The 24,169-nt window shown below is 35.8% G+C and overlaps 1 protein-coding gene and 1 pseudogene across 1 annotated transcript; one reads left to right on the plus strand and one right to left on the minus strand.

The window, feature by feature from the left end:
• The first annotated feature begins 5,286 nt into the window (after nucleotides 1–5,286).
• LOC133067282 (olfactory receptor 4F15-like) lies at nucleotides 5,287–7,403 on the plus strand. The gene is made up of 2 exons (XM_061158433.1): nucleotides 5,287–5,441; nucleotides 6,449–7,403. The coding sequence occupies exon 2, from the start codon at nucleotides 6,468–6,470 to the stop codon at nucleotides 7,401–7,403; it is 936 nt and encodes a 311-aa protein (XP_061014416.1). The 5' UTR covers nucleotides 5,287–5,441; nucleotides 6,449–6,467.
• Nucleotides 7,404–11,323: 3,920 nt separating this feature from the next.
• LOC133066867 (olfactory receptor 4F4-like) lies at nucleotides 11,324–24,121 on the minus strand (annotated as a pseudogene).
• Between the last annotated feature and the right edge of the window lie 48 nt (nucleotides 24,122–24,169).

Below are 24,169 nucleotides of genomic sequence, written 5' to 3' on the forward strand. Positions count from 1 at the left end.
TACTGTCATGAAAAAGTATCATGAGAACCTCACAAGTGAGATGTGATGGCAGGGTGGAAGAATATCTCATGCAGACTGGAGGAGAGAGGGGGCCATCACTGAGTAATAACTGACAGAAATTTTAGAACAAGAAGTAATCAGCCAAGTGGAAAAGGCCAGGGAAAACTATAGGGCTGAACAAAAGTATGGATAACCCTGATATTAATGAAAGAACAATAGTCCTCCTAGTTCAAGAGATTTGTGAGGTGGAGAAGTCAGATCAGAGGCTGGGAAAATGGGTTGTAGACTTGCATTATGTGCCTTGCTGAGACATTGTGAAGAGAGAAGTTACTGAGAGTTTGTAATTGGTGAGCAGGCCAAAAAGACTCAGGAACCACTCCTAAGGTGTGCTGTTCTGACTGCTCCCTTTTTACCTGTTTGCTATTCCTTCTTGCTTGCTTCTGTTCTCTCCTTTTTCTTTTCTCTACTGTCCCTGTCTCTTCTGTCTTCTCTCTTTCCTTCCTTTTCATCTCCTTTCTTACTAGTATTAATCAGCTAAATGATAGATATATTTTATAGCCCCTAGCAGTAGACTGCCACAAATAGGTTTTTTCTTGGCCATTAATTTCTCATAGAGAACATTTTCTGTTAAGGAGCCATTGTGATTTTTTATGACTAAACAGTTGTTGACACACTTGTAAAACTTTATTTCAGTTTTTAATGCTTGGTTAAATGGTACTACCATCACTACAATCTGAATTTGAAGGGTTATACATTGGAGACCCTTATTCTGTATTTTCACAATAAATTTCATTTTTAAGTCAAAAGCCAATACCAGGTTGTTTTAGACCATTTAAATAATACAGAAATGTAGACCTTAGGAGATGGTGGAGGAATCCTATTTTGAGGATTCACTATTTGTAATATTTGGTGTGCAGTTTTGGAACTTTTTTTCAAGTACAAACAGAGTTTCATAAAAAGAATTCTGTTTTTGCCATTAGAGGCTGTTGCTTTAATCCAGTATTTGGATGGTTGTTTTAGTTGTTTCCAGTTATTTAAATACATATAAAAAACTGCCATCAGCATTTTACCAATTTAAGACATAGTACTGATCATCATGTAACAATTTTTGCCGGAATTAATACTTGGCTATGGAAATACATACCCAAATATTTTACTCTAATACTTTTGACTTCACATCTAGATGATGATAACCTTATGCTTACTTATGAGAACAGATCCTGAATTTTCGTGTACCATCAAATGTAACTAGGTTTCTGAATTGCAGTGATATCTCATGTATGATAGCATGCAGTGTTTTGCTTTCTGTGACTGGCTTATTTCACTTTCTCTGTGTTTATTCACAAGTTACTCTTGTGCTTGTTGCAAATGGCAGGAAATTTTTTTTAAAGCCAAATATTATTTTGGGGTGTGTGTGTGTGGTGTGTATGTGTAGCACATTTGCTTTATCCATTCATTAATCATCAGAAAATTCATTTGGTTTCATATTTGATTAATGTGAGTAGTGCTGCAATGAACATAGCATTGTCAATATCTCTTCAAGATACTGATTTCATTTCGTTTGCATATAAAACTACTGAAAATTTTACATGAAAAGGTAGTTCTAATTTAATTTTTTTGAGAACCTCAACACTTTTTCCACAATGGCAGGCAAAATATTATTTTTATGTACTTTCTTTTGTCCCTTAAATTGAAAATCTTTCTAAATCTGTATATATAAAACTGTTTAATTTTTATAGTATTCCACAGTGTATATATATATATATATATATATATACACACACATATATATATGTGTGTATATATATTCTGCAGTGTGATTAATGCATTCTCTATTGATTGTCATGCATCAACAGCATTCTATGATATGTATGTGTGTGTGTGTATATATAGACATATATACATTTTATATAAATACAGGTGGTACATAAGCATAATAGTTGCTCTTGTACAGCTCTGTCAATAAGTAGATTTGTGTGTTTTAAACTCTAATAAACTTTGTCAACTGGTAATTCCATGAACAAAGTATAATGTAGCTTTTATATTGAAATCCTGGTAATATTGGTAATATTTTTCATTCTCACATGTCTCTACTCTTTCTCTTTCTTTTCCCCTGTCAGTTGGTGAAGCAGAAAACTGTGTTTCCTAGTCACTGCTAATGATTAGGCTGGGCATCTATCATTATGTTCACGTTCACTTGTACATATTGTTGTTATTGTTCCTATTGTGGGTGCCTGTGCATGTAGCCCCACTTTTTAAAGTTTGATCTCCTCCCTGTGCAGTTACTATATTGACCTTTCTATCAAAAGCAATATTTTATTTGACTAATGCCAATATTTCCTCTTCTTATTGAACTATATCAGATGAAGAGACCATTTATTAATAATGCATTTTTAACATTAGAAGTTTAAAAAATAAAAACAGGAAAAAATAATCACCTAATTTCCTACTACCAGTAAAATTTTTAATTAGTACTTTTTAAACAATTGAACTTTCTTTTGATCTTTGAAACCAAATTTGAAAAATTTTCTATGTATTCTTTTCCATTTGGAAACAAAGTGAATATACCTTGTTTTGTATACCAGACTATGTATATTTTAAAATCTACATATTGCATGATCAAAGCTTTTAGATAAGAGACTTGATTATAGCTCCTTTGAAATGTCACACCCACTGCAGTTAACTCTGATGATTGTCCTATTCATTCTGTCTTGCTCAGTCCAATTCTTTTTTTCTGTTATTGGCTATAAACTCCTCCATTCACCGGCCCTGTATCAGGGCCTCCTGGCACCACCCCTGCAGTGTTTTCTTTTGGCTACAAGACCCGCTTCACATCCACCCTCACAAAGTCCTTCCTGACTGGCCTGGCTGCCTGCATGTCTATTCTTGGCTATAACAATTTCAAGGGGCTCCAGCCGACTTTCGCTGCTTTCTCACTGAGGCAGTGAGGGCTGTGCCCACAGGAGGCCCAGGCGTGGTGTGGAGTGCCAGGAGAGGAGGGGCAGAGAGAGCGTGGCTGTTAGTGGAGTGGGGCCTGGGGGAAAGCTGAGTGGTGGCCGTGCAGGTGGGGGCCTCCTGGTGTTCAATTCAGATGTGGAACAGGCATCAGTAGTTTGGTTTGTTTCAAGATACAGTAGTTTAATATTATGTCTAAAAAAATAGCGTGTATATTAGGTTGAACTCTATAAAATTGACATTGGACCAAATATGAACTCACTGAAAGAACAATTTCTTATGACTCAAACTAATAAACGCATTTAAGCCTGGAGAGGAACAATTTAGTGATAAGACTTAGAGATGAGCATTTTCTATTTTTGCCCTAGGCATACAAGTTTTAAGAATGGATTCCCTATATATCTTTCTTGTAAACTTCTCATTTTTAAAATGTCTGCTGTTCATATATTTCATAGCAATGAATTATGTTCCTATATATGAGTAATAGGACTTCTATGGCGGCTCTGCTGGTAAAGAATCCACCTGAAATGTGGGAGACCTGGGTTTAATACCTGGAGTAGGAAGATCTCCTGGAGAAGGGAAAGTCTATCCACTCCAGTATTCTGGCTTGGAGAATTCCTTGGGGTGGCAAAGAGTCAGACATGATTGAGTGACTTTCACTTTCACTTTTCGTATGAGTAATAATGCTCTTCCAAGATAAAAGAACTATGAATATTTAATTCATATTAATTTAACTATGAATATAGTCAAGGCTATGGTTTTTCCAGTAGTCATGTATGGATGTGAGAGTTGGACTATAAAGAAAGCTTCACGCCAAAGAATTGATGCTTTTGAACTGTGGTGTTGGAGAAGACTCTCGAGAGTCCCTTGGACTGCAAGGAGATCCAACCAGTCCATCCTAAAGGAGATCAGTCCTGAATATTCATTGGAAGGACTGATGTTGAAGTTGAAACTCCAATACTTTGGCCACCTGATGCGAAGAGCTGACTCATTTGAAAAGGCCCTGATGCTGGGCAAGATTGAAGGCGGGAGGAGAAGGGGACGACAGAGGATGAGATGGTTGGATGGCATCACTGACTCAGTGGACATGAATTTGGGTAGGCTCCGGGAGTTGGTGATGGACAGGGAGGCCTGTCCCCATGCTGCAGTTCATGGGGTCACAGACAGTCGGACATGACTGAGTGACTGAACTGAACAGCACTGATTCTCCATTGCAGGCCTTAATATTATTTCTAATTTTTTCTTTCGGTAATTTTTTTCATTAATGCCCCTTGTGATTTAACTGTGAACTTATCTAGTTCCAATATCCTCAGCAAATTTTCTTTTTTAATTGAAGCATAGTTGATAGTTTTGTGTGTTTTAGGTATATAGCAAAGTGGTTAAAAGTGAAAGTGAAGTCACTCAGTCGTGTCTGATTCTTTGCGACCCCGTGGACTGTAGCCCACCAGGCTCCTAGGTCCATAGAATTTTCCAGGCAAGAGTACTGGAGTGGGTTGCCATTTCCTTCTCTAGGGGACCTTCCTGACCCAGGGATTGAACCTGGGTCTCCTGCATTGCAGGCAGACGCTTTACCGTCTGAACCACCAGGGAAACAAAGTGGTTAATTCATATATACATATATGTGTATATATATATATGTAACTCTCTGTTTCTATATATATATATTCTTTATCAGATTCTTTTCCATTAGAAATTATTACAAGATATTAAATATAGTTGGCTCTGCTATAGAATAGTTCTTTGCTATTTATCTATTTTATATATAGCAGTGTATATATGTTTTTACTTGACTTGAGATTCTTAGTCATAAGTAGGGAAAATTTTGAAGTTTAGTTATCTATTTCTAAAGTACCTTCTAAACAAATTGCGTTTCTTCTCTCTTTATCATTTTATGAATGTAGCTTTTTCTTCATAGCCTCATCCATGATTTCATCAATTTTTTAAACCTTTGAAATTAGTACAGAATAGCACCCAATGCAATCTTAATAACGTTTCTTTGATTACTAGTGAGAATTTTACTTTTCATATGACTATCAGCTATTAGGACATCTTCTGTGTCAGTAGCCTTGTATTTTTTTCTCATTTTAAAATTGGTATACCACACTTCTTTTCTTTCTCTATCTGCAAGAACTAATTTCATAATAAAAATATTAGTCATCTGTCTGATATTTTATAACTTATTTTTCAGTGTGCTTTTAGTTTTTTTTTTATCGTGCTTATATTTCAATATAAGAGATCTCTATATAGAAAGTGAAAGTGAAGTCACTTAGTCGTGTCCAACTCTGCGACGCTGTGGACTGTAGCCACCAGGCTTCTCCATCCGTGGGATTTTCCAGGCAAGAATACTGGAGTGTGTTGCCATTTCCTTCTCCAGGGGATCTTCCTGACTCAGGGATGGAACTTGGGTCTCCCACATTGCAGGCAGACTCTACCATCTGAGCCACGAGGGAATCCCCGTCTACATGTAGATATTTATACAAAACTAGGTACATATATCTGTATCTAAGTATAGTAATAACTGAATATTGTGGATATATATTTCCTTCCTCATTTGTTAATTAGAGATATTCTTTGAATGAATTTTCTATCTTAAATGTTTGCTTAAATATTGTTTTTCTTTCTTTTGGTTTGTTGCCCTTATAGATGTTTAAATATACTTTTGAAACTTTCTTGAGTTTATGATGAGAGGCAATAATCTATGTATTTACAAGTTTATCTGTTGTGCCAACGCCATTGACTGAATAATTCACCCTCTCCACACTGATGTGATATGATTCCTCAATAGTCTCTTGAGGTCACTCTAAGTTTATTCTGGCCCTGTCCTTCCATTCTTTACATTAAGGCTTTTATAACTGTCTGAAAGCAGAAATATGATAAGCTGGAGCTGAATATCCCCTCAGATTTTCTACTGCTCTTATGGTAAAAAGCAAAATTCTTATCATGGATCCAAGATTTCATCCTGTTTGGTCTGTTTCTCCAGCCTGATCTGTCATTCACATTATTGCCTTTGTGCCTCAGGGCCTTTGCACACGACCGTCCCAAAGTCTGGACTATTCTACTAACTTTTAGTGGGAACTCCTATTTTGCAGAGTCTGAATAAGCATGATGGTGATGTGTCACATTGTCAAGGCCCTCTGATATTTCCTTCAAATTAGTTGTCAAAGATGTATCTATAATTAAAGTTATTTAATATCAATATCTACTTGTATCTACCCATCTAGATCTAGCCTGTCAAGTTTCAAAAGTCAGAATTACTGTTTCACCTCAGAACTTGACATTGGACTTAGAATATAGTGGATACTCATTAGGATATCAGTTACACTCATTAGTTGCATTACTTGAAAAAATAAATGCATGATATTTTCATAACATATTAATGGCTGTTAGTGAAGATTTTTTTCTTCATAAAACTGAATTTGATAAAAGCTTAAATCTGTTTCTTTAAATATTGACATTTGACAAATTCTGTGGTTATTTTGTTTCTGGATTTTAGGTATCATCAGAAAAAGCCAATGTATGGAAGAAATGACTCTTCTGTGTCTGAATTTGTGCTCCTGGGGCTTTCTACCTCCAGACCAGTGCAGGATTTCCTCCTTGCCTTCTCTACAGTGTTTTATGTAACAATCGTTCTGGGGAATCTCCTTGTTGTGTTTGCAGTGACCTTTGATCCTCATCTACACTCCCCCATGTACTTCCTTTTAGCCAACCTCTCATTTATTGATTTGTGTCTTTCTACCTTAACAGTGCCTAAGATGATCTCTGACCTGTACTCTGGGCACAAAACCATATCCTTCCAGGGGTGTGTCACCCAGATATTTGTCCTTCACACCCTGGGTGGATCTGAGATGGCACTGCTCACTGCCATGGGCTTTGACCGATACGTGGCCATATGTAAGCCCCTGCACTACCTGACCATCATGAGCCCACGGGTGTGCCTTTTGCTTCTGTGTGGTGCTTGGGCTATTGGCCTCATTCACTCAGTGGTCCAGTTAGCTTTTGTGATCCATTTGCCTTTCTGTGGTCCTAATGAAATCGACAGCTTTTACTGTGATCTTCCTTGGTTTATCAAACTTGCCTGCATAGATTCCTACAGAATGGAATTCATGGTCACTGCCAACAGTGGGTTCATAACCATGGGCACTTTCTTCTTGTTGATCATCTCCTATATTTTCATCCTGGTCACTGTATGGAAATGCTCTTCAGGTGGTTTGCACAAGGCCCTCTCCACTCTCTCAGCACACATCTCTGTGGTGGTTTTGTTCTTTGGACCATGCATCTTTGTTTACATATGGCCATTTCCTACGGTGCCAGTGGATAAGTTTCTTGCCATTTTAGACTTTTTGGTTACACCCATCCTGAATCCTGCCATTTATACACTGAGGAACAAAGACATGAAGATGGCTATGAGGAGACTGAGTTGTCAGCTCTTGAGTTTGAAGATCTCTTAAGTAACTCATGGGTTCACAAGTTACTTCAGACAACTTCATGTAATACAAATGGTTAAATAAATATGCAGAATTTGGGCTCTTTTTTTCTGAAGTTAAGCTGGATTAAAACTCAGCATTCAAAAGACTGTGATCATGGCATCTGGTCCCATCACTTCATGGTGAATAGATGAGGAAACAATGCAAACAGTGACAGACTTTATTTTCTTGGGCCCCAAAATTACTGTGGATGGTGACTGCAGACATGAAATTAAAAGACATTTGCTCCTCGGAAGAAAAGCAATGTCCAACCTAGACGACATATTAAAAGCAGAGACATTACTTTGCCGACAATGGTCCATCTAGTCAAAGTTATGGTATTAGTTTTCCAGTAGTCATGTATGGATAAGAGAGTTGGACCATAAAGAAAGCTGAGTGCCAAAGAATCGATGCTTTTGAACTGTGATGTTGGAGAAGACCCTTGAGAGTCCCTTGGACTGCAAGGACCTCAAACCAGCCAGTCCTAAAGTAAATCAGTCCTGAATATTTATTGGAAGGATTGTTTATTTATTTTATTATTTATTTATTGGAACTGAAGCTCCAATACTTTGGCCATCTGATGTGAAGAACTGACTCATTGAAAAAGACCCTGATGCTGGGAAAGATTGAAGACAGGAGGAGAAGGGGATGACAGAGGATGAAGTGGTTGGATGACAACACTAACTCTATGGGCATGAGTTTGAACATTTCCGGGAGCTAGTGATGGACAGGGAAGCCTGACGTGCTGCAGTCCATGTGGTTGTAAAGTTAGCCATGACAGAGCGACTGAACTGAACTGAATTGACCATTTTATGATATTTAGACTAGACCATTGGTTATGAGGTTACATTCAATTATCTTGTTAAATCTCTAGATAATGATTTCTTTGTCAGCCAAATTGAAGTCCCAGGAAATATTTGGACAGTTTTGGAAAAGCAGTGATTATAGACTTAGTGTCTACTGAAAGTATGGCCTTATGCATCAGACTGCCTGTATTCAATTAATCAACTGAATTTTATTAATTCAAAGAATTAATTAATGTAGAACTAATATATGCAAACTTTTCAGAAAACTATGAAATATCTAACTCTCATTTGATTTAAATGCTGGATATGAATAGTTACATTTATCTTTCTGAAAGACAAAAATATGTATGAGCGAGTATTTATGGCGCAGAAATAAAAACAGAGTGTGAGAAATGGAGTAGAAGGAAAACAGAACAGATACTATAATAGAGATTGACAGTAGGAAGGAAAACAAAAAGGAGAGCCTCATAAACAGTATGTTTTATGAGTTTGAAATACACTTTCCTTGTTTGTCTCAATTTCAGTGGACTCAAATCATTCTCCAATTGACTTAGGACAGGGAAGTTTATGTATGTGTTGGTATTTCACAGTTTTTGAAACTGTGACTTAATTCATCAATGAATGTTCCTCAAACATCAGAATGTGTTGATCTGATCATGGCCTAGATATTATTATTAATATACAGCAACTATGCTTTCCAAATTGTTGCTGACTATTTTCTATAGTAACTCATCTTATCTAACTCTACTGTGTCTCAAAACATGGGTTTCAAATATGTGTTAGTGTGTATGGTCTGTGTAAATTATAAAACATATTTAATTTATAGCTGGCTTTGACAACTAGAAGACTGAGTCAGGTTCACTGTGAAGCTATGAAAGGACCCTATGTCCTGAGTGTTTGTGATCCACAATTCTTTCAGGATTATGCACTCAGTTTGTAATTTTATATTTTTCCTGTTCAAAATTATTTCATTGCTTTGATTTATACTTTTAGTGGATTCTTGTTAGCTACGTTAAATTAGGAAGTCAATATAAAGCCAGAACTCTGAGGAATTTGCCAAAAGTATTTGAAAGTAGCAGGAGAACGGAGAAGACTGAAGTTCTAAGCTCAAAAGTTCTGAAAGGCAATATTGAATTACCTGAATCTGTCAGACTTAGGAGCTAAAGATCTATTAGAATCATAAGCCAAACGTGGAAGGGTTATATCCAAGGAACAGGATCAAACCTGAAGTGTACCAAGTCTTCTAAAAACTACAATGCAGATTCAGATAGGGTACTTGATCGGATTGAAGGCATCACACCTTAACATTTTATGCCTCATAGAGGAAAGGGTAAATCATTTCTGAAGGAATTTATTACATCAGAGGTACATGATCTTTTATATACAGTGTGTAAAATAGAAAAAAGTAACTATGGAATATGCAAGAAGTGGGAACATGTGATTTATAATTAGAGGGAAATGAGTAAAGAGAAGCAGACCAAATATGGCTCAATTTTTGAAATCAGAGGAGAGCATAAAATAATTGATATAGTTAAAAGAGACATTAAGAAGTTGAAAAACTGAAAAAAATTATACAGAGAAACAGAATATCCAAGAATAACCAAATGATTTTAGAAATGAAAAAGAAATGTATAATATTATGAATTTAAGAAGACTTAAAAATGGACTGGACACAGCAGAAGAAAAAAGTCAGTGGATTCAAGACAAATCAATAGATATTATCCAAAGTGAGTACAAAGATATAAAAGAATAAGAATATCAGAATATATGTGCATATATACATACACATATGAAAATAGCAGTTATTTTATTTAAGGGTTTATTCCTGAGATTCTCTATTGGAAATGTTGCAACTACACAGGACCATGTCATCTTTAGAAAGTAATATGAAATTGGTAGTATATCTAGATCCATGGATTTCATATAAATGGATGTAAACTTGTATAACATTTTGAGGAAGATTTCTGAAGAAAAGTTTTGTTTTGTTTAATGTAGTAATGAATAATTCGCAAACTCTGAACATAATCTAGTTCTTACAGGCTATTTGAACACTTCAGTGAATTAAAGGATTGCTGATTTCAAAGCTACAGTTTGACCTACCTGTATGATGAATTGCCTAACCTATTTAAGAATAGGAAGGGAAAAACAAATTCTCCAAAGTTTGTTAATATAGACATCTTTGTGTTTAATATGTATCTTTTAAAGAAATTACAGTTTCACAAATGACTAAAACATGATATTGAGGGAACAAATCTCTCTCCAGATTATGATTATGATTCAGTTTTCTTTCTGAATATAATTAGGAATACTTAATGATTACTTTTATAGATATGTCTACAGAAGGTAATAGAATGTTAACTAATTGATAGACTAATTTATCATTTTATATAGATAAATATCGGAGAAGGCAATGGCAAACCACTCCAGTACTCTTGCCTGGAAATCCCGTGGATGGAGGAGCCGGGTAGGCTGCAGTCCATGGGTTGCTAAGAGTCGGACGCGACTAAGCGACTTCACTTTCACTTTTCACTTTCACGCATTGGAGAAGGAAATGGCAACTTACTCCATTGTTCTTGCCTGGAGAATCCCAGGGACGGGGGAGCCTGGTGGGCTGCCGTCTATGGGTTTGCAGAGTCGGACACGACTGAAGTGACTTAGCAGCAGCAGCATAGATAAATATAGCAATATAATGCACTAACTTATTAAAGAAAATTTTAGAGAAGGTCTATGTGAAATGCTCTGCTAAAAGAAATGCATAGAATAGTAGAAAATTTTCAGATATGGTGTCAGTGTTGAAGTAACAAAAGAAGAGTGATAATTAGTGTTAAAATTCTTATTAATTTAAAGTCATTCTTGAGAACAATCGAAATTATAAAGACTGGCCGAATTTCCCAAACAAAAACTCATTTTGACACTTCTGGAATACTAAAGAATTGATACAAAACTTTCACCAAGAGATATACATGATTTCCATATGTGAATTGGGGAACTCTTCCCAGTCTTAGGTAACAGAATAGGTGTGGCTAATTTAGGGAACTCACAGAAGACATTCAGATAATTTGAGGTGATGAAATACCAACAGAAATCCACAGTCTGCCATCATACTCTCTTAATGGCATTTCTAATCTTTTTATTTCTGAAAGTATAAATGACTGGATTTAGTAGTGATGTGATGATCTCATAAAATACAGCAAGGAACTTGCCCACCCAAGTAGTGCTGAGTGGAAACAGATAGATGAAGATACAAGGCCCAAAGAATAACATGACCACAGTGATGTGGGTAGTGCAAGTGGTGAGAGCCTTGGATGCCCTGTCCATCGATTGATGGCAGACAGTAAGCAGAATATAAGAGTAAGATATCAGCAGTAGAATGAAGCAGATGGTGGCCAAGTACCCCACTGTCAGCCTTTATCAACATTTCGGGAATGTCCATGCAAGCTAGCTTGATCACCAAATATCACAGAAAAAAACTATCCAATTCTCAGGGTCCACAGAAAGGCAATTGTATAATTATAGCTAGTTGGCTTATTGAATGCACAAAGCCAGTGATCCATGGTGTCATCACTAGCTGAATGCACATGTGTGTGTTCATGATGCTGGAGTAATGGAGTGGCTTGCAGATGGCCACATAATGGTCACAGGCCATGGACACCAGCAGCACCATCTCACCCCCACCCCCCACCTGAAAAAAAGAGGAACAAAAACAACCTGACACATGCATGCTCTAAAGGAGATGGTCTTGTTTGCTTTGAGAAAGTTTGATGTCAGTTTAGGAGTAGTTACTGTTGAAAGAAATGAATCAATGAACAAAAGATTGGCTAACAGGGAGAACATAGAGGAGTGGAGATGAAGGTCAGCAGTAATTAGGAAAACAAAGAAGATATTACCCAAAATGGTGATTAAATAAACTGAAGAAAATATCACTAGGAGGAAGGCCTAGAGTTGTCATGAGTCACACAGCCTGAGAAAAAGAAATCCAGACACCACAAATTGGTTATTTCTTCCATTTATTCAGTTTATTCTAATTTTATATGAAGAAAAGACATAAAAATATTTTTCCTGAATCAAGCAAGTTTCTTATTTATTGGTGATGGAAGCATATCCTTACATAATCACTTTGGAAAAAAAATTTTTGCTCTTCTTATAAAGCTCAATACTCACACAGCCTGTGGTCCAGCAATTTCAGTCTCATGTGTATGCTCGAGATAAATTTTACAACTGTATATATAGAGATATTTATAATTATGCATATAAACAGGACCATGGAATATTATTCCGAATCATCTTTGTAAGGTACAACTATATAAAATGACAGATATAAAGCTTTTTGAGACACCATAATGAAGAAAAAAGAGCTTTGCATAATTTTTGTAAAGTAAACAGCAATATAAAAATGCTGTATTTTGTAGGAACTTGTATATATAACTATCTATTAAAAATGATGTAAGTAACTCCAACTGTGGGAGGCTAAGGATCAGGATGAATATATACACATTATTAGCTGTATGATATTATTAAATGTTTAGGTCGTATATTAGTCATGTTTTTATAGGTATAGTTTTATTATTGAATAAACAAGCATAAAAATTCAAAATGACCATTAAAAAAGATGTTGAATATACTATGAATCAAGAATTATGATCAATTCAATGCTGTGGACCTGAGGTTTAGCCTGGATTTACCCTCCCTGTTGTCTGTAACTGAAGCTATTGACGATACTGTTTTTGTTTAGATCCACTGAGTTATCAGGTACCAAGGATGAAAATAAAAATAGAATTAGAAAGCTATAGATGTAGGAGGGGCTTTTACTTTTTTCCAGTGTGGTAAACAGGAATTTATTGAATATTTTCTTACTATGAACTGTGATGACTTTTGAGCACTTCAGTGAAAAAGAAATAGATTGTAAGTGGTGTATGTTGTATCAAAGAATAAAAGCTTATGCCTGTTTTTTCACCTAATACTAGCTTAATAGGCTGTCAATGTTATTTTAGTTAAGTTAGAAAGGGCAAAATATTGCTGCCATATTCAGTTCAGTTCAGTCGCTCTGTCGTGTCCGACTCTTTGCGACCCCATGAATCGCAGTACGCCAGGCCACCCTGTCCATCACCAACTCCTGGAGTTTACCCAAACTCATGCCCATCGAGTCGGTGATGCCATCCAGCCATCTCATCCTCTGTCATCCCCTTCTCCTCCTGCCCCCAATCCCTCCCAGCATCAGGGTCTTTTCCAATGAGTCAACTCTTCTCATGAGGTGGCCAAAGTACTGGAGTTTCAGCTTCAGCATCAGTCCTTCCAGTGAATACCCAGGACTGATCTCCTTTAGGATGGACTGGTTAGATCTCCTAGCAGTCCAAGGGACTCTCAAGAGTCTTCTCCAACATCATAGTTCAAAAGCATCAATTCTTCAGCGCTCAGCTTTCTTCACAGTCCAAGTCTCACATCCATACATGACCACTGGAAAAACCATAGCCTTGACCAGATGGACCTTTGTTGGCAAAGTAATGTCTCTGCTTTTTAATATGCTATCTTGATCGGTCATAACTTTCCTTCCAAGGAGTAAGCATCTTTTAATTTCATGGCTGCAGTCACCATCTGCAGTGATTTTGGAGCCCCCCAAAATAAAGTCTGACATTGTTTCCACTGTCTGCCCATCTATTTCCCATGAGGTGATGGGACCAGATGCCATGATCTTAGTTTTCTGAATGTTGAGCTTTAAGTCAACTTTTTCATTCTCCTCTTTCACTTTCATCAAGAGGCTTTTTAGTTCCTCTTCACTCTCTGCCATAAGGGTGCTGTCATCTGCATATCTGAAGTTATTAATATTTCTCCCGGCAATATTGATTCCAGGTTGTGCTTCTTCCAGCCCAGCGTTTCTCATGATGTACTCTGCATAGAAGTTAAATAAGCAGGGTGACAATATACAGCCTTGACGTACTCCTTTTCTGATTTGGAACCAGTCTGTTGTTCCATATCCAGTTCTAACTGTTGCTTCCTGACCTGCGTATAGGTTTCTCAAGAGGCAGGTCAGGTGGTCTGGTATTCCCATCTCTTTCAGAATTTTCCACAGTTTATTGTGATCCACACAGTCAAAGGCTTTGGCATAGTCAATAAAGCAGAAATAGATGTTTTTCTGGAACTCTCTTGCTTTTTCGATGATCCAGCAGATATTGGCAATTTGATCTCTGGTTCCTCGGCCTTTTCTAAAACCAGCTTGAACATCTGGAAGTTCTCGGTTCATGTATTGCTGAAGCCTGGCTTGGAGAATTTTGAGCATTACTTTACTAGCGTGTGAGATGAGTGCAATTGTGTGGTAGTTTGAGGATTCTTTGGCATTGCCTTTCTTAGGGATTGGAATGAAAATTGACCTTTTCCACTCCTGTGGCCACTGCTGAGTTTTCCAAATTTGCTGGCATATTGAGTGCAGCACTTTCACAGCATCATCTTTCAGGATTTGAAATAGCTTAGCTGGAATTCCATCACATCCACTAGCTTTGTTCGTAGTGATGCTTTCTAAGGCCCACTTGACTTCACATTCCAGGATGTCTGGCTCTAGGTCAGTGATCACACCATTGTGATTATCTGCTTTGTGAAGATCTTTTTTGTACAGTTCTTCTGTGTATTCTTGTCACCCCTTCTTAATATCTTCTGCTTCTGTTAGGTCCATAACGTTTCGGTCCATCTTTGCCTGAAATGTTCCATTGATATCTCTAATTTTCTTGAAGAGATCTCTAATCTTTCCCATTCTGTTGTTTTCCTCTGTTTCTTTGTATTGCTCGCTGAATAGCCAGGAGAGATAAGAAAGCCTTCCTCAGTGATCAATGCTGCTATATAAAACTATATTAATAATACTGTTAAAATAGTTATATAAAATAAGTATGTAATTTTTAACTCTAATCTAAGTGTAAGAAGTAAGCCTAAATATTCTAAGAGTATGATTGTAAAATCAAATGAGTTAGAGCAGAACTCACAAAATAATCAAAAGTTAGGAAAATTAAAAATAAAAGCTGAAAAAAAAGTTTCATTTTATTCTTTGAGCTGCTAATTTTAGGGTCATGGGAAAACTAAACTTCCCTGTTTCTTTGTATCTCCCTGTCAATGTCTCTCTGAATACCTCTTATATGATAGAAATTTTCACCTGCATTGTCTAAAATAATCTTCACAATAACCAAATGAAATAAGTTAAATATTCTTACTAGTCTGAGTTTGGCTCTCAGTGCAATCTGTTGGAATTTCAGAGTGAGAAATATCATGACTAAAGTGTAATCCCAATGTTTTCTGATGCCAGGCCTTCATCTGTGTTGTCATTCTTTCTCTCCAGTTCAATTCCAAGAGTATAATTCCATCTCCAGGGTAACTATTAATTATTATAGGCTTTGAGAGATTTCTCTCCATAATTTCTATCAGATTTCTTCCAGAGTTAAATTAGTAACCATCACTTTTCTCAATATTTGGAAATTTCTATTAATTACAGTTACATATCTGTGTCCAGAACAGTTTTCCTTAACTCAAAGAAAACTGTAGACCCTGATGATTGTGGATCTGTGACTACCTGAATATTACCTCAAAGAGGGCACCTCTGTAGCTGTAAGACTCTGTAGAAGTTACTCATTTTGATGCTAGCGGGAGACCAGAAGTTTCAAAATGTACCTTGGAGAAGAAACCCTTGATATTTCTGAATGCTATGCAAAAATTCCAAACCATTCTAATTAGTGTGCCTGGAAATATAGCATTTAAAGATTGTCTTAAATATGACAGAGAGAAGTTAAGAAGTTTACAAAGTGTAGAGTGTATCTTCTTACCAGAGAGAAACCATGGGGTCACAAAGAGTCAGACACAAGTGAGCATACACGTACACAAAGGCAATATTATCAATATTCTTCAAAATATTGTAAGGGAAGCTCACCTTTTATTTTCATTTATACAATATCATATGATTTAATCTTAAGGACAAGAATCCAACACTTTAGTGGTCTGAGAAGGAAATATGATAATATATGTCTATCTGCCCATGGCTGTTACATTTTTTTTCATCAGAAGAATACAATTATTCACATATTGGTGGTTATGGTTTCAGTTTCTTTTCTATGCAGTTACATACTTACATGTGCACATGCCTCTCTCTCTATATATACATATATACATATATATATATATATATATATATATATATATATATATATATATATATATATACACACACACACATGTATGGCGGAGTTTTTTCCTTTGAGATTTAGAGTATGGAGGAATATTTTAAATTCAATTAATTTAAAATAATATTATGCTTAAATATATTTCATTCAATGTAAATGGTTGTTTTAGAGAAATTACAGAAAATTTATTCAACTGCATATTTTTAGTGTTCTTTTCACACTTTTGCAATGAATGGCAGGGTTTGGAAAGCAGACATGAAAAGAATGAAGTAGAAGAGTGGGATTATTACACTTGACATTAACTCTGTAGGTAGTGTCAGTGATGTCAATCCACCACTAGTCAACTCGGCTGATGATCAGGCAGAGAGTCTTCTATCTTGACACACTGGAGACAGTGAAAAGTTAGGTGCTTGTCAAGGGATCATGAATTCATGGGAATGAATGAATATGTGAGGCACAGGAGATTTTAGTGTAATGAAATTCTTTATGATAACTGTAATTTCAAATATATTTTCTTAGGCATTTGCTGTTTCTTCTGTGAGGGCCTAAATGCAATGACACTCTAGAAACAATGAGCACATGTTTATTTTTAATTCCATTATCCATAAACTGAATCAGGGATCTTTGGAGATAGGGCTATTGTTGGAATAGGAAATTAAGATACAGGATAATCCAGGAGCATCTTTTAGTCCCAGAGAATAAAGGAATGCTCAAATATACATAAACTCACAAAATTTGATGCAGATATACATCAAAGAGGCTTAAGAACCAAATGAAAATTCTCCCAATAGCAGTATTTGATTATAGTCCAGATTATAAAATAAATATCCATGATTTCATACTTATATAAATGGTTGAATAAATTAGTGCATGGGGTAGCAAAGTAATCACTCATGCAGGAGAATTAGAGATAAATTGTATAGCACGCTACCCTAATCAAGGGGAGCATAGCTACTCATTCCTTAAATGTGGGCTGAGTATAGTTACTTTTCTCAAAATACAGTGTGGATAGTACGGAAAGTAAATCTACAGTGAGGGGACCTGACATTTCCGTCAGATGATCAAGGTCACCATCATCAGACATAAATCATGGTGATGGTATAGACACTTGATGGGAGGTGTCAAAAATGGCAGATCACCTGTGGTGTGCATCCCCTGAACCCATAACTTTGGTGTAATCATGAGAAAATGCCAAATACATTTCAGTGGGGTGATACCCTTCCTACTTTGCAGTTCCTCACAAAGTTAAACAGAATTATCATAAAACTCATCAATTCTGCTCCTAGTCTTTAACCCCAAAGAATTAAAAACAAGTATTAAAATCTTGTACATGAATATCTAGAACTAGTCACAATGGGCAAAGGTGTTCATGCAAATGTTCATCCACTGATGAATGGATTGACAAATGTGGTGATCCATACAAAGGAATATCATTCAGCCACAAATGTGTATCAGATACACATTTCAATATGGATGAAAATAGTTTAGAACTAGGTCGAAGTGATGATTCCACAATATAATGAATGCCTAAATACCACTGGTTTGTAGCTCTCAAATGGTTGATTTTACATTATGTTAATTTATCTTGATAACATAAAATGTAACACTAAAAAGATCAATGAGCAAATATTATTTTCCACTATGAATTTTTAGTTATCAACTTTTTTTAGCTTATTTTAAAAAAAAATACTTGGGTAATGTGTACTTTTGATGTAGAAGAGAATGCTACAATTCTAACACTAAGTTTTTGCTCATTTCTTTCTAGGCTGAATGTTATGTAGAAATTAAATTTTTGTAAAATGAGAATAATAATGGTTTAACAAAAAGAATTTTAGTAAAATATGTTGAAATGTAGCTCTTATAATAATGTTAAATTTTATAAGAATGGTCATATTCAATCTTCTGTGTGTACACATTGCTTTTCTGAGCAGTATTATAGAGTTAGAGATTTAGTATGCCCAGAGTTAGTTAATGAATAGAAAAATTACAGTGCTGAATGCCAAGGTACACAAATTATTTCCCCTTAACTGAGAAGTCACAGTCTTATTTCTCATCAGGTGAGGAAGAATATGGGATTTCCATCTCACTGTTTGGTTAGACATAATAAATGAGATCATATAGGTATTATACTCAGAAAAGTGAAAAGCTTAATAGCCTTGTGAACTTCTTTTTAAACATCATGGCATTGATCTAAAAAAGAGGCAGCATAGCTAGGGAATGAATTCATAAACTTTGAGATCAGAATATTATTTCACTTGAATATTTGTTTTGACTTTAGTATTCTGGCCTTTGCCAACATATTTATTTCTGTTTTTAAGATATTATCATGGCCAAAATGGGATTAGTAATTATATCAATGAGGTAAAAGTAGGGGTAGGGTTTCTAGGAATATTGCATGAATATGTTTCCATTAGAATTTGAAATAATGTTTACTAATGAGTATGTTAATAGGCATTCCTTTTTCAATAGTATTGGTCTAAATAATATTGATCAGTAGGTATTAAAATATTAGGAGATGCTGAGTTTCCATGAATATATTTTTCTGTCACAGTTTATTAATCATAGCTTCCTTTTATTTGCATTTACTTTTTAAATCAAGCTTCTAATATTTTTTCTTCTCTTAATGGCATGGGAATTCAAGGTAGAAATCTCATAATGGCCTGGGGACTCAGGTCACTGAGTCATCAAAGGCCACCCAAAAGTGTTGTTAGAGCTGGAGTAGTTGTAAGGAGTACTAACCACAGAGATCAAAGAGGGAAACACTTCTTAAGAGGTTCATTCATAGTGACAATATTGTTTTCTGGGACCTTTTTTGGGGGAGTGAGGTCAGGTAAGTGAGGACAGTATAATTTAAGTGAATAACCTGTTAAAATTACCAGCTGCTTTCCCTCTATGGGCAAAGTATAGCAACTCTGCTACATTTCATGCACCTTGCCTTCCACTCTTTCTTATCTCTATTTCTATTTTTCAATTCAACATGCATTTGTTTAAATTAGTTGAATCTATCCAAGTGCCAGTCTTTCCAAGGGGAAGTCTGAGTTTTCTGAAGCATGAAGATCTTCATATGCCCGCACTGTTTCTTAATTTACAGGGAAATTTTTGGACATGGATTATATTTCACTTAGAACTAGGAAGGACCTTGGGAATTGGTTTTGATGTGAATCATCTTTGACCTGTCATTTTTTTATGGCAATTTCTAGAATGAAAATTGCTTTTTAATTCTATTGGCATCAGTTTTCAATGAGAATAATATAAGAAACCAGTGTGTTTACCAAGAAACTATTATCAATTTTTGAGGTGTTTATATGCACATGCATGCTCACAGTCATCCAACCCCTTGTCTTCTCTACCAAATTCACACAATTTCGTATGGTCAGAATTTCTAAGACATAGTCCCTGCTCTCAAGAAGCTCACACCCTTGGCAGAGGAGACAGAGAAACTAGTCACTTGTAAATTATGCTGTCATGAAAAAGTTACCATGTGAACCTCACAAGTAAGATGTGATAGCAGGGTGGAAGAGTATCTTATGCAGACTGGAGGACAGAGGGGGGTATCACTGCATAATAACTGACAGAAATTTTAGAACAAGAAGTAATCGGCCAAGAGAAAAATGTAGGGAAAACTATAGGGCAGAACAAAAGTGAGTAACCCTCATATCAATGAAAGAACAATTGTCCTAGTAGTTCAAGAGATTTGTGAGGTGGAGCTGTGTGGTAAGAGGCTGGGAAAATGGGTTGTAGACTGTTGTATTTTGTGCCTTGCTGAGACATTGTGAAGAGAGAAGTTACTGAGAGTTTGTAATTGGTGAGCAGGCCAAAAAGACTCAGGAACCACTCCTAAGGTGTGCTGTTCTGATTGCTTCCTTTTTAATTGTTTGCTATTCCTTCTTGCTTGCTTCTGTTCTCTCCTATTTCTTTTCAGTACTGTCCCTGTGTCTTGTCTCCTCTCTTTTCTTTTCATCTCTTTCCTTACTAGTATCAATCAGCTAAATGATAGATATATTTTATAGCCACTAGCAGTAGACTGCCGCAAATAGAAGATTTTTTTCTTGCCCATTGATTTCTTATGGACAACAATTTCTGTTAATGAGCTATTGTGATTTTCTATGAGTAAACAGTTGTTGACACACTTGTAAAACTTTATTTCAGTTTTTAAATGCTTGATTAAGTGGTACTACCATCACTACAATCTCAATTTGAAGGGTTATACATCTGGAACTCTTATTCTGTATTTTCACAATAGATTTCATTTTTAAGTCAAAAGCCAATACCAGGTTGTTTTAGACCATTTAAATAATACAGAAATGTAGACCTTAGGAGATGAAAGCCACATGTATCCTATTTTGAAGATTCACTATTTGTAATATTTGATGTGCAGTTTTGGAACTTTTTTTCAAATACAAACATAGTTTCGTAAAAAGAATTCTGTTTTTGCCATTAGAGGCTCTTGTTTTAATCCAGTATTTGGATGGTTGTTTTAGATGTTCCCAGTTATTTAAATACGTATAAAAAACTACCATCAGCATTTTACCAATTTAAGACATAGTACTGATCATCATGTAACAATTTTTGCCGGGATTGATACTTGGCTATGAATATACATAGCCAAATATCTTACTCTAATACTTTTGACTTCACACCTAGTTGATGATCGGAGAAGGCAATGGCACCCCACTCCAGTACTCTTGCCTGGAAAATCCCATGGACAGAGGAGCCTGGTGGGCTGCAGTCAATGGGGTCACTAAGAGTCGGACACGACTGAGCAACTTCACTTTCACTTTCCTGCATTGGAGAAGGAAATGGCAACCCACTCCAGTGTTCTTGCCTGGAGAATCCCAGGGACCAGGGAGCCTGGTGGGCTGCCGTCTATGGGGTCACACAGGGTCGGACACGACTGAAGCGACTTAGCAGCAGCAGCAGCAGTTAGATGATTATAACCTTATGATTACTCATGAGAACAGTACCTGAATTTTCATGTACCATCAAATTTAACTACGTTTCTGAATTGCTATGATGTCTCATGTATGATGGCATGCAGTGATTTGCTTTCTGTGACTGGCTTATTTCACTTGCTCCATGTTTAATCACAAGTTGCTCTTGTGCTTGTTGGAAATGGCAGGAAATTTTTGTTTTTTTAAGCTAAATATTATGTTGGTGTTTGTGTGTTGTGTGTGTGTATCACATTTGCTTTATCCATTCATTGATAATTAAAGAGAAAGACAGGAAAAATAATAATCACCTAATTTTCTTACTACCAATAAAAATTTTAATTACTACTTTTAAAAAATTGACCTTTTATTGGTCTTTGAAACAGCTTTAAATATTTTTTACATATGGAAACAAAGTGAATATACATTGTGTTGTATAGCAGACAATGTATATTTTAAAATCTGCATATTGCATGATCAAAGCCTTTAGATAGAGACTTGATTATAGCTCCTTTGAAATGTCACACCCACTGCAGTTAACTCTGATGACTGTCCTATTCATTCTGCCTTGTTCTGTCCAATTCTATTTTTTTCCCAATTATTGGCTATAAACTCCTCCATTCACCGCCCCTGTATCAGGGCCTCCTGGCAGCACCCCTGCAGTGCAAGACCCGCTTCACATCAACCCTCACACAGTCCTTCCTGACTGGCCTGGCTGCCTGCATGTCTATTCTTGGCTATAACAATTTCAAGGGGCTCCAGCCGACTTCCGCTACTTTCTCATGAGGCAGTGAGGGCTGTGCCCACAGGAGGCCCAGGCTTGGTGTGGAGTGCCAGGAGAGGAGGGGCAGAGAGAGCGTGGCTGTTAGTGGAGTGGGGCCTGGGGGAAAGCTGAGTGGTGGCCGTGCAGGTGGGGGCCTCCTGGTGTTCAATTCAGATGTGGAACAAGCATCAGTAATTTGGTTTGTTTCAAGATACAATAGTTTAATATTATGTCTAAAAAAATAGCATGTATATTAGGTTGAACTCTATAAAATTGGCAGTTGATCAAATATGAACTGACTTTGAAAGAGTAATCTCTTATGACTCAAACTAATAAATGCTATAAGCATTTTCGTCTTAGACATACAAGTTTTAAAAATGGGTTTCCTGGATATCTTTCTTGTGAACTTCTCAGTTTTTAAATGTCTGTTATTCATATATTTCATACCAATGAATTTTATTCCTATATATGAGTAATAATATTCTTATAAGATGAAAGAACTATGAATATTTTAATTCATCTTCATTTAACTATGAATATGCTCCATTGCAGACATTTATGTTATTTCTAAATTTTCTTTTTATAATTTTTTATCATTGATGTCTCTTGTAGCTTAACTGTTAGTTTACCTAGTTTCAATATACTAAAAAAATTTTATTTTCTTATTGAAGTATAGTTGATTAATCATTTTGTATGTTTTAGATATACAGCAAAGTGATTCATTCATATATATATATATTCTTTTGCAGATTCTTTTCCATTAGAAATTATTGCAAGAATATTCAATATAGTTGTCTCTGCTATAGACTAGTTTTTGCTATTTATCTATTTTGTTTATAGTAGTGTATATATGTTTTTACTTGACTTAGTCATAAATGGTGAAAATTTTGAAGTTTAGGTATCTATTTCTAAAATACCTTCTAAACAAACTGAATTTCTTTTCTCTTTATCAATATATGAATGTGACTTTTTCCTCATAGCCTCATCCATGATTTCATCAATTTTTAAACATTTGAAATTTATTAATTCAGAATAGCACCCGATGCAATCTTATTTCCATTTCTTTGAATACTAGTGACAGTTTTACTTTTCATATGACTATCAGCTATTAGAACTTCTTCTGTGTCCATAGTCTTATATGTTTTTCTCATTGTAAATTTCATATACCACGCTTTCTATCTTTATCTATCTGGAGGAACTGATGTCATCATAGAAATATTAGTCATCTGTCTGATATTTTATAACTTGTTTTTCAGTGTGTTTTTAATTTTTATTTTATAGTGCTTATATATCTATATAAGATATCTATGTAGCTTTGTATGCAAACTTTGTACATATACCTATATCTAGTATAGTAAGAACTGAATATTGTGGATAGTGCCAACTATTTTTCCTCCCTCATTTGTTAATTAGATATTCTTCAAAAGACTTTTAGATGTTAAATGTTTGTTTAAATATTATTTTTCTTTCTTTTGGTTTGTTACTCTTTTTGATGTTTAAATATCATTTTGAAACTTTCTTGAGTTTATGATGAGAAGCAATAATCTATGTATTTACAAGTTTATCTGTGTGCCAACACCATTGATTGAATAATTCACCCTGTCCACACGAGTGTGATGTGATTCTTCAATAGTCTCTTGAGGTTACTCATTTCTTCTGGCCTTCTTCCATTCTTTACATTGAGATTTTTATAACTCTCTGAAAACAGAAATATGATCAGCTAACTATCCCCCCAGATTTTCTCCTGCTCTTAGGGTAAAAAGCAAAATTCTTATCATGGATCCCAGATTTCATCCTGTTTGGCCTATTTCTCCAGCCTGATCTCAGTCATTCATATTCTCATCCCCCTGGCCGGTGTCTCAGGCCTTTGCCCACGGCATTTCCAGTCTGCACTACTCCACTTACTTCCAGTGGTAACTCATTTGCAGAGCCTAATAATCATGATGGTGATGTGTCACATTATCATAGCTTTCTGATATTTCCTTCAAATTAGTTGGCAGAGATGTATCTGTATTTAAAGTTATTTAATGTTGATTTACCTGTATCTATCCATCTAGATCTAACCTGTAAAACTTCAAAAGTCAGAATTTCTGTTTCACCT

Source organism: Dama dama, chromosome 12, assembly GCF_033118175.1.
Source record: "Dama dama isolate Ldn47 chromosome 12, ASM3311817v1, whole genome shotgun sequence".
In the NCBI taxonomy this organism is placed as follows: Eukaryota; Metazoa; Chordata; class Mammalia; order Artiodactyla; family Cervidae; genus Dama; species Dama dama.

What these genes read in the sequence shown, in the direction of transcription:
- LOC133067282 (XM_061158433.1), top strand. Translation starts at nt 6,468, where the DNA reads ATGTATGGAAGAAATGACTCTTCTGTGTCTGAATTTGTGCTCCTGGGG.